This window comes from Dryas octopetala, chromosome 5 (genome assembly GCF_963921425.1).
Source record: "Dryas octopetala chromosome 5, drDryOcto1.1, whole genome shotgun sequence".
Classification (NCBI taxonomy): Eukaryota; Viridiplantae; Streptophyta; class Magnoliopsida; order Rosales; family Rosaceae; genus Dryas; species Dryas octopetala.
This window is the reverse complement of record NC_141370.1, coordinates 5,238,024-5,248,333: the sequence shown is the minus strand read 5'-3', so window position 1 is coordinate 5,248,333 and position 10,310 is coordinate 5,238,024. Positions and strand designations below refer to the sequence as shown.

General features: G+C 37.0%; 1 protein-coding gene across 2 annotated transcripts; it reads right to left on the bottom strand.

The window, feature by feature from the left end:
* Window positions 1-1,308: 1,308 nt before the first annotated feature.
* Window positions 1,309-9,500, bottom strand: DGK2 (diacylglycerol kinase 2). Of its 2 annotated transcripts, XM_086244482.1 has the most exons (8): window positions 9,339-9,496; window positions 7,165-8,357; window positions 5,388-5,754; window positions 5,236-5,312; window positions 4,255-4,374; window positions 3,988-4,152; window positions 3,093-3,230; window positions 1,309-1,793 (listed from the first exon to the last, which is right to left on the bottom strand). In XM_086244482.1, exons 2-8 carry the CDS (start codon window positions 8,269-8,271, stop codon window positions 1,644-1,646), a joined length of 2,124 nt encoding a protein of 707 aa, XP_086100608.1. In that variant the 5' UTR covers window positions 8,272-8,357; window positions 9,339-9,496; the 3' UTR covers window positions 1,309-1,643. The 2 variants fall into 2 exon arrangements, with proteins under 2 accessions (XP_086100608.1, XP_086100609.1); XM_086244483.1 differs by lacking the exons at window positions 1,309-1,793; window positions 3,093-3,230 and adding an exon at window positions 3,295-3,536 and having other exon boundaries at window positions 9,339-9,500.
* Window positions 9,501-10,310: the final 810 nt, after the last annotated feature.

Here is a 10,310-nt window from a genome sequence, read left to right as displayed (position 1 = left end):
AGAGAGGGGAGGGGAGGGGAGAGAGAGGGGGTGGGTGGCTCGGTCAGGGAGGGAGAGAGAGCGAGGCAGAGAGAGTAAGTGAGGGGCGAGGAGAGAGAGAGAGTGAGGCAGAGAAAGGAAAGGGGGGAGAAAGGGGGGTGGGTGGCCAAGTGGGTCAGCGGCGTGGTGGGTGGATCGGCGAAAGGGTAGTTGGGGTCGGAGGGGTGGATGGCTGGGTTGGATGGGTCTTGGAATAAGGGGTGGGAAGTGGAGGGAGGCTGCAAGCTAGCCTTTGCAACTCCATTTTTTTTGTTTTTTTAAATAATTAGTTCATTTTTTTAAATTTTTTTCATTTCTTATTATTTTTTTGTCCACATGGCATGTTTCTAAGGGTATGTCAATGTGCCACGTAGGCACTTAACGGCCTCTCCAACAGAATAGTTAACAGAGGTACTTGGGTGTGCAAAATCAGTAGTTAAGGTACCTCTGAGCAACTTTTTTTATTGGGATACTCAAGTGAACAAGGGTGTATACTTGAGGTATCTACGTGTAATTTGCCCTTTAATTAATTTGTATGAATGTATGTCTTGCCTGCATGCATATATTCATTGATTAAACACACATTTATGTATTTCCTAACAAGTTTCTCTTCTTAAACCTATACCTGTTGTACTCAATCATGTTCAATTGTGTATTCTTCCCTGATTATCTATAAACATCCTTTGAACTATGATCCATTTTTCTTTATATCTTAAAAATTCACTCGAGTTCTTTATTTTGATTGGTGGATATCATAAGTACATATTAAAATTTGACATTCACTTAAAAACATGATAAAACAAGTGCTAGTACTTGTGCTATGTATTTTTGATATACATTACTACTAAGAGGTGTAAAACGGGCCGGGGCAACCTAAGCACAACACGGGCCAAGTAGCCCAACCTAGCACAAGCACGATTTAGGCCCGGCCAGAATCATTGGGCTGTGCTGAGCCAGGGGTAATCTAGCCCATTGGGCCGTGCCGGCCCGTTACGGGATCATTGTTTCATCTTTTTTCGTACCAATTCATTATTCCTTGCCAATACCTTAGAGTCAAGTGTTAATAGTCTCCGGTTTGTTTTACAAGAATGATACTTGAATAAAAACTTAAAACTTTGATTATAAAATTATAATGGAAAGTGACCTCAACAAAGAATCTCTTAAATAAGCTTATTTAAAAAATTCTTCAATGAAAGCTCGCTCACCAAATACGCAAATACTATCACTCAAGAGGTGTTTGTGTACTCCAACTTTCTATTACAAAATAAAAATAAAGGCAATCTTTTGGGCTTCGGTCACAAAATAAAGAAAAAAGGGATCTAATGATTGCGGAAAAATGGGATTTGAACCCGACATCATAATTCTCATATCATATTGTTACATTAATCTCTCCTATTTTTGCAGCTCACATACGTGGAAATCTTTTTTTTTTTCCTCACTCTCTATGGGGTTTACAAAAACTGCTTCTACTACATTTAGAAGCAATTGCAAAAATGTGTATAAGGAGGCAGGCCACTGAATCAGCCCAAGACAAAGGAACGAAAATCAGCCTAAAAATAATGGGAAGAAAAACGAAAGAGAAAAAAGAATTGTGATCAAAATTAGAAGAGGGGAGAAGAGATGCATCAAGAGAGCTGGAGGGCAATCTGCTGGAGAAGCATTTTCTTCTGAGATGCATTAATGATGCCTTTGCACTCAGCATCTAATAAAACCTCCGCCATGATTGCAGCCGCATGCCCTCTCGGCTCCTCTGAAGCCCTCCTCAACATGAACACCTGCAGAATAGTAGAATAACAAATGATAAAAATTTAAGGTTCCTTGTGTAACAATTTTTGTTTTTATTTTCAATTTTTCAATCTTAGTAAAGTGATAGAAGCAAAGAAAAAATTAAAAAAAATGAGTATTTATGAAATACTCAGAAGACCACATATAAATGCACTTGATATCTTTACTTATTATATAAGATACAATAATAGAGTAACTGCACAAAGAGAGGATAGGCCTCAAGGATCAAATCATAATCTTGTATTTTTGTTAAGGTTTGGACATATACGAAAACTAAATGAATTTAAAAATATTTCAAACTTGCTGTCTATCCCCCAACCTTTATACAATTATACCCAACTCTTCCAACCCCCCCTCAACCCCCCCTCAACCTCAGCCATTAATTCATTAATATCACTTCAATCACAACCAATTTTCCAAACTCAAAACCCGCTAAAATTTTGACAAAAAGAATTCCAGACTCTCAAATGATGCTAACATGTGTAAAATGAATATAAAAACCATAAATACAAACAAAGCAACTGAAAATAACCCTAAACATTAGAAAATGAAATCACATATCTTAGGGTTCAAGGAATTTCGATGTTGATAATGATGATGATGTGGATATTTAGAAGACATTCTTTTTTTGCTTTTCCTCAAAGATAATTAGGAGACGTTTGGGTGGAGGAAGAGGAAAACAGGAAGGTGTGTTTAGATAGCAAAATCAAGATTGAATTATGTGTTTGGGTTAGAAGGAGCACTTGCGGTATTATGGTGTACAATGAGATAATATTAAAATAAGAGGTGGATCAACTGCGCAAATAAGAGGGTTTAACTAGAACAATCCATGCTTAAATCACCTGCCAGCATACATGAAAACATGTGCATATGGAATTGTACACACACGAGCATGAGCTGTGATCACATGTATTCATATTGTGTGAATTTTTCACTTAAAAATAATACTATTGCACAAGAACATGCAGTCCATCCAAACCAAAGGCCCCATCCCTCCCAACATGTCAATGTCCTTGGTATTACACAAGAAGTTGCATAAGCCATAACTTCTCTGCCAATTAGATTATAGTGAATGTAAATTTTTATTAGTTCCGTGTTCTTATATATATATATATATATTCTCGTATGATATTTGACATATTATGTTGTCAAACTGCCAATCTGGACCACATATTTTATCAAAATAAGGTTTGATTAATGGTAATTTACTGGCAACATAACGTGTCAAACTGTATCAAGAGAACATTTTCCTCTATGCATATGTAGCCAGGTTCGACTTGAAATCATACCTGTCCATGATGTGTTATCTCTAGGCAGCCAGGTTGTTGTATATATGGCTCGCCATCTATTTGGACTGGGAAAGGACTGGAGACATGTATTCTTATGACTTTCCCTTGGGCTAGTCTCCTAGCTTGTGAAAGTCCAACCTGTACAGAAAAACAAGAACATACTATTAAGCAGACTTGCATGGCAAGATAAAAAGCCATGGTTGAGATTTGAGGAGCTAGTCTTCAGAGAAGAAATCAAAACATAATTCTTGTTCTTTAAGTCCCAATTGAATGAGATTCCAGTGTCATTATCATTCCAAACACCAAATGACATAAAGGAATTCAAACTGAAATATATTCCTGTCTCAATCACTAGATGTCCATTCAATATTTATTGACTACAACAGGAATTCGCTTTAGTATGCATGTTTCTATGTCCTTTTCTGTATGCATATTTAATATGTCCTGCAAAAGAAGCTAGTCAGTTTTTAACGAACCATGTTAGAAAAAGGGAGGGACTCATTTAAGATAAAAGAATTAGCTAAATAAACAAGACAATATCTATTTATAAATTCAAATCATTCAAACCATTATATTAGGGTTGCATTCAAATATATTAGTAGATGATTAACGAATTAAAACTTGAGTTTGGGGCACTCTTGTGTAGTTTAAACATACGAAAAGGGGGAAAAAAGAATAAAACGAAAAAACCTATTCTAAAAATGTGTAAGACTTTCTATTTGTGTTTCTTTTTAAGTGGGGGTGGGGGGGTTAAGTACCTCTCTTCTAGAAATTCTAATTTCTAAGTAAAAATGAACAAGTCAATTAAACCCCAGGCACAGAGATGTAAATTGTACATAAAGATTCCATAACATAATACACAAATAGAGAAATAGAAGATTTAAAAATTTCAGACCTGAAGTTTACCAAGGTGCCAAGCTCCACATATGCATACAACTTCAAGCATTTTATCATGAATGGACTGAAGACTAAAGTCATCATCATGCTCAATATCATTTTGCCAAAGATCTACTCCACCCATGTAGCTGCCAATATTGAGCACAATTAGACCCTCAGAGTCCTGGGAGGCAGAAGAGAAAATATGACGAAAAGGCATCACTTTAAACATACAAGAAAATAACTTAAAACAGAGGAAGAAAAGAAAAATATGATTAATATATACCTTTGGAATATCTATGTCTTTCCCATCAACTTCAAGCCAAACTTGCCATGGTAGGTCAGCACAAGTTCGGTCCATTATATCTCTGGCACCTTCTTTGGCATATCGCAATTTATTCACAAACTGTTCATACAGCAATCATCAGTAATGCCAGACTCACAGAGAGCAATTACAAGATAACAATTCTTTCTTGGAAATATTAAGCTATACTTCTCAAAAATTAGAAAATGCAATGTTTAACCAAAAGCAGATCCACATCTGAAACTCTGTAGCAAACAGTTTTAAAATATAAAAAAATAGTTATATATATATATATATATAAAGAAAAAAGAGACTCTAGTATTGCCCTTCTTGTTTGAATCCGCATGGTTGTAGTTATTAGTTAAGTACATGACAATCAAGTTCAGTCACACTGTTTACAATATTAATTAAAAATCAGCCAGCCATTGTTAAAGGCACACCAAACAACCTTGATTCCTAGTCCAATAAATTAGGTTCCATTTGGTAACTTTTTGTTTTTTTGGTTTCCAATTATTTCTTCGTTAAAGAGATAGAGGGGAGAGATATAGGGGAAATGAGGGAGGGAGATGAGGATCGAGAGAGACGAGATAGAAACGAGAGAGAATACATAAAACTAAAACTTGACCAAAAAAAACTATTTAAATTGTTTTTAGATTTTGATTTTATATAACCCATTCTACAAATCTATTTTCTCCTCCTCTCTCTCTCTCTCTCTCTTCTATCATCTATCTTCTCATTTTTCTCTCCATTTTTATTCTCTAACTTCAATTTAAAACAAACACAAAAAGGTCATGAAATGGGTCCTTAATAATCAACTTCTAGTCTTCTTTAACAGTAAATTAAACAATCCGCATAGTCAAGATTAAGCAGACCATACACATATGACATCAAACAATTGAAAAAGGGATAGTTCCACAAAACCCATAATTAAAGAACATGAAGTCCATAGAGCAATACAGGTACCTGACTACTGAACTTCTCAGGATTTATTTGCCGAGTCAAATGAAATTCATATGCAACTTTCGCATCACATCCAATACCTTTCAAAAACAATGAGCAAAGGTCAAACAGATTCCTTAAACTATAACTGGATAATAGTAACTTCAGAGAGATACCTAAATAGTTCATCATGAACTTGGACTGCACTTTATTTGGATCAGCTTCTGATTTGATGTTTACCTTCCAGCGATCTAGCATAGTAACTGCAGCACCGTTAATGTCATGTAAAAGCGTGGTTAAGCCACCTTGTCCATTAACCATAGAGAAGCCTCTTCCCCATTGCAGGACCCTTGACAAATCATTTCCTGTGCCAAGGGGGACAATAGCAACAGGTGGGGGTGATTCAAATTTATGTCTCTCAATCGCATCAAGGACCCATGCAACAGTGCCATCTCCACCGCATACTAAAACTCTAAAATATTGTACATCCTTGAACAACTCTAAGCCAACCTCAGGCCCCTGGGAAGAATTCAGTTCAAAAACCTGCAATTTAGAAATAAAAGAAATTCTAATTACTCCTAGAAACCACGATATGCAAACTGAAAAAACATATATAACATTCCTATATCAATCATTGCATGCAAATATGGGTATTTTAACAAGAGAATATCTAATACTAATATATTGCTCTTAAATAAGCAATCTAGAGGATTCAAACTGCCAACTAATCGTTAAAAAAAAAATTACAGTCAATTTTAGACTCCTAGAGAGAGGTCCATTTTATCATCCTCCACTTACCTCCTTTATGACTATTTTAAGACTCACATCAAGCTATTTCATATGTTTTCTTCTATGATTTTGTGTTTGTGGGAATAAAAACAAGGAAAAGAAAAGATGGTCAAGGGTAAAACTCCATAAGGATTCTTTAACAAGAAAGATGTAATACTGCAATAATAACTTGGATGCATATAAGATTTGACTGAGCAGGTAGAGCACTCATGAAGGATCAAAAGGTCCATTAACCAAAGATGGGTGCATGTAAACTTCAAGATCACTGGGAACCGCAATGCGAATCTCACATCCAGATTCATGGTACTTTGGTGATCCAGCTCTCCTGGCATTCCCACGATACCATGATTTACAGGGAAGAAAAGAGAGATACATGTCCAAACTATAGAAAATTTAAAGAACAAAAGATCAACATACTGAAAGATCCAGATAAGATGTCCGCTATCCTACAAGCTCCTAGACAACAAGCTCTAAGAGAATAAGAGATCCAGACATGCTTGCAAACTATTAATCTGATGCATAAACGTACCTGTTTAAGCATATATTATATGCATGCATGTAAGTATATACTTAAATTTGTGCACAAGCAACAGAAATTACAGAAATGATAAGTGCAACAAGTCAAACCACAGTCCCGAATAGCAAATCAACTAAGCACACCCCCAATAAACTGCATACTGAGAGCATACAAACATACTGCATTCAACATTCCCATACCTGTATCACAAACCCAAACATACCAAGATTGGTAACTTTGTGCCAGAAAACCAAATGATGCAACCACATCAGAATTAATTAAGGAAAGCATAAACAGACATAATGCAATTCCTTAAGGTCACTAAGTATCAAGTCAGATATCAATGAAAGTCAACTTGATCACTTAAGTGTTTGTAGTCAACAAACAGAATACCTAAGCAGAAAGAGTAGGATTATTATGATTAGCACGAGGAAGATACAACTTTCACCTGAAATTTATTCATTCATCTAACTAATTGACAACATGTATGATGAATTACAGCAAAGAGTAAGTGATCCAAGGAAAATTAAGAGCTGTAGCACAGCAAGACAGCATTAGACATCAGTGATCACCTTTTTTGCCCACTTATCAAAATGTGCGGTATAATCTGTCACTGTGACTGATGCTAAAAGGGCAGAAAACATTACCTGCACAGGATTCAAAAGCATGTTCAGCCTCCTCCTTAGAGAAGCCCCATGTTGACCTCCACTCTTGGAATTGATAAAGACCAAAAGAGGCCTTGCATCCTGTGGCAAATCAACTAGTTTATATTTCTTAATTTGACCATAGGTGCCAGTCCCACCTTTTCTCTCCATAAACCCATTATGGGTGCCATTCATACTCAGTACCCGGCTATCCTTCTTCAAGTAGTCAAAACTCTTCTCACTACGGGATTTCTTCATACCAGTAAGTCCATTGAACACATACTGCAGAGCTGCATCAGTAGCTGAGTTACTTTTATCTGAATGGCCATTTTTACAGCGTTGGCGCTTTCTTCTGAACTGGCCACGAACAGATGAGGTTATAATTTCGTCAGTGATCGAACTTATCATTTCACCTCCATTATAGCAACCAACTTCCTTCACACACAAAGGAGATATGATAACCCTTCTAAGAATACCAAAATCACAAACATCACCAGATTCTTTTGCCATTTTGTTGTGGCACCTGACATGTATGAGGCGCTGACACCATAGGCAATGCCATGTAGGAGAAGCGTCAAGAAAAGGAATACCACATGGCTCGTCACAATAAAAACAGAAGGCAGATATCTCAGGATTATCATCCATATTAACCCATCTTTCTGACCAGTGGTGTCGAACATGGGTAAAACCAGCCTGCGCCACACACTTGCAATCCTTTACTGCGTACTGAGAACAATAGAAATGAGCTGCTACACCACAAACAGAGCAGCGATGGACAGGAATGCGTGATGAGGCTTTTGTACCTAGGTTTTGAAGAAACACCAAGGAAGTCAAGCAAACACAACATGTAGATGGCTGTTCACCATTAGTAACATCTTCCATCCACGTATGATGTGATAGAGGAACTTTTAGCTTCTTCCAGACTTTCTTCTTTGCTCTAGCTGCAGCTTTAACCCAATTCAGAGATGTCCTTCTCTGCCATTTAAGAAAAGCAAAGATGATAGCTACAAGCCCAAATGATCCAGTGACCAGCCATCCCAAAAGAAATGGACCATAACCATCCGAGCTGGTCACAATCCTTGCAAGTGAAATGCCCAAATCAACCATCATAGACGTAATTCACTTCGAATATCGTTCCTTTTCCCAGATTACGAATTTGAAATTGTTCAGCAACATATAGATGATGTGTATAGAACCTGATTGTGAAAGGAAATCATTCATGAGAAACAAAATGAATAAAATGTATGGAGAAGATCAAATAAACAAGGCAAGAATTAAATCGGACCTGACTAAGAGAAGTGGGAGGGAAATCATTGTAAGGCATGATAGAAATATAAAGCCCAACGGATCAAATTTTAGGACATATAAGATAAAATAATAACCACCCCTAGCCAAGGGGGGGTGCCAAGGTTCATGCTCTAGATCAAAGCAAAACAAAGAGGACAAACTAGAAGCAAATGGTTAATGTTGATGTTTAAATAAGCTTACAATAAGTGCAGTACTAAAAAGAAATGGAAAGGTGTAACAAACCCCCCAAAGGCCCGAACCCCACTAACACCCCCCCCCAACCCCCAATCCCCAAAAAAGAAAAGAAAAAAAGATATATAGACAGATTATCTTCCGTCTTCCAATGTATCTGTCTATCTATGATTCTATCTATGTTTTGAGTTGCTTACCACCTTTCGACAATAGCCGAACTGCCAATTGTTCATGAACCCAACTTAACCATCAATATGAAAAGACTGATAATCATGTCCTTAAATTAAAATACTAGCTAATTAATGATGGTCAGGTGCACGGTAATTTCTTGTGTTCCAGTTCAGCTACACCAGATTCAATGATGGATGCCAAAATTATCCACCTCTGTTGTTCTCAAACACGCAATGAATCAACAGAAAATTTCTACTTATCTACAAAAATCTTGGTTTTGCAATATCAACAAATTCAAACGAAAAGTTCACGACAAATGAAATCTTTAACATAATGAGACATGAAACAATCAATTAATTCCATTCATTGTCTTTGCACGCCACCAAAAAAAAAAATTCCAAATGTTGAGAAAGTCTTGGAAGTTGGAAGTCAATTGTCATTAAATTGCATAGAAAATAGAAGCGATCTAGAATTCAAATACATGCAATTTAGATCTAGAAAAACAAAAAAACAAAAAAACAAAAAACCTGAAGAGGGCGAAGCTGGATTAGAGAAACCCTAGACATTGAGAAAGTGAATGTGAGAGATTTGGGTGGAAAATCCTGAGATATAATCCATTGAATTCACATGTCGTTACGTATGATGTATTTTGAAATAATGTGAAATAATAATATTATATTCTTCTTACATGTTACAGCTATCTAATGTCTTGCAAGTAAAGGAAGAGAGAGAGAGAGAGAAAAGGGCGGGATTTTCATTTGCCTACGCAACGAACACGGAACACGGCGTTGCCAGCAGGAAATGCGCGTGTGGGCCCCCGAAATTACGAAAATGTCCTTACTGTCATTCTTGGAATTACCTCTGAATTTGGATTCTCATTCTCCGCTGTCCACGCGCAGATTCAAGATTCTCTGATGTAAGCATTGAATCTAATAAACAACTTTGTGACTCTATTTTGTCCAAATTCCTCGATGGGTTTGGTCGGTCGCTTTTGGGCCGGACCAACCAGATGTGAATTGAATTATTCTAGGGATATTGGATTTAGGCTAGATTGGTTGCTTTGGGCCTTGTCGATCGAGAAGGTTAGTACCGACAAGGCATAGGGTTGACTAATTCGAGGTCCTCCATTTTAAGTGAAAGGTTATTGACCTCTAGTCCATCATGCAACGTATGGCACCAACAAAAGTTCCCAAAGTCTTCAGCTAAGGGTTTAGCTGAAGACTTGCAAGTTTTAGACATTTGGAGCTCATGCGTACCGAGTAGGATTCTTTTGCTTATTTTTATGGCGTAAAGACATTTTTAGTCCCTATATTTTGGTTCTGTTGCACTTTGGTACACGTACTTTCAGATAATGTCGCAATTGAATTCATTCTGTCAAGACCGTGAAGTTGATTGACGAAAAACGCTGATGTGGCATCACGTGCCAAGCTCGTGACTGCCAAATAGGGTTGGCCTCTCACGTGGACCAATCATAGTTCAACACATGTCATTTCTTTTTT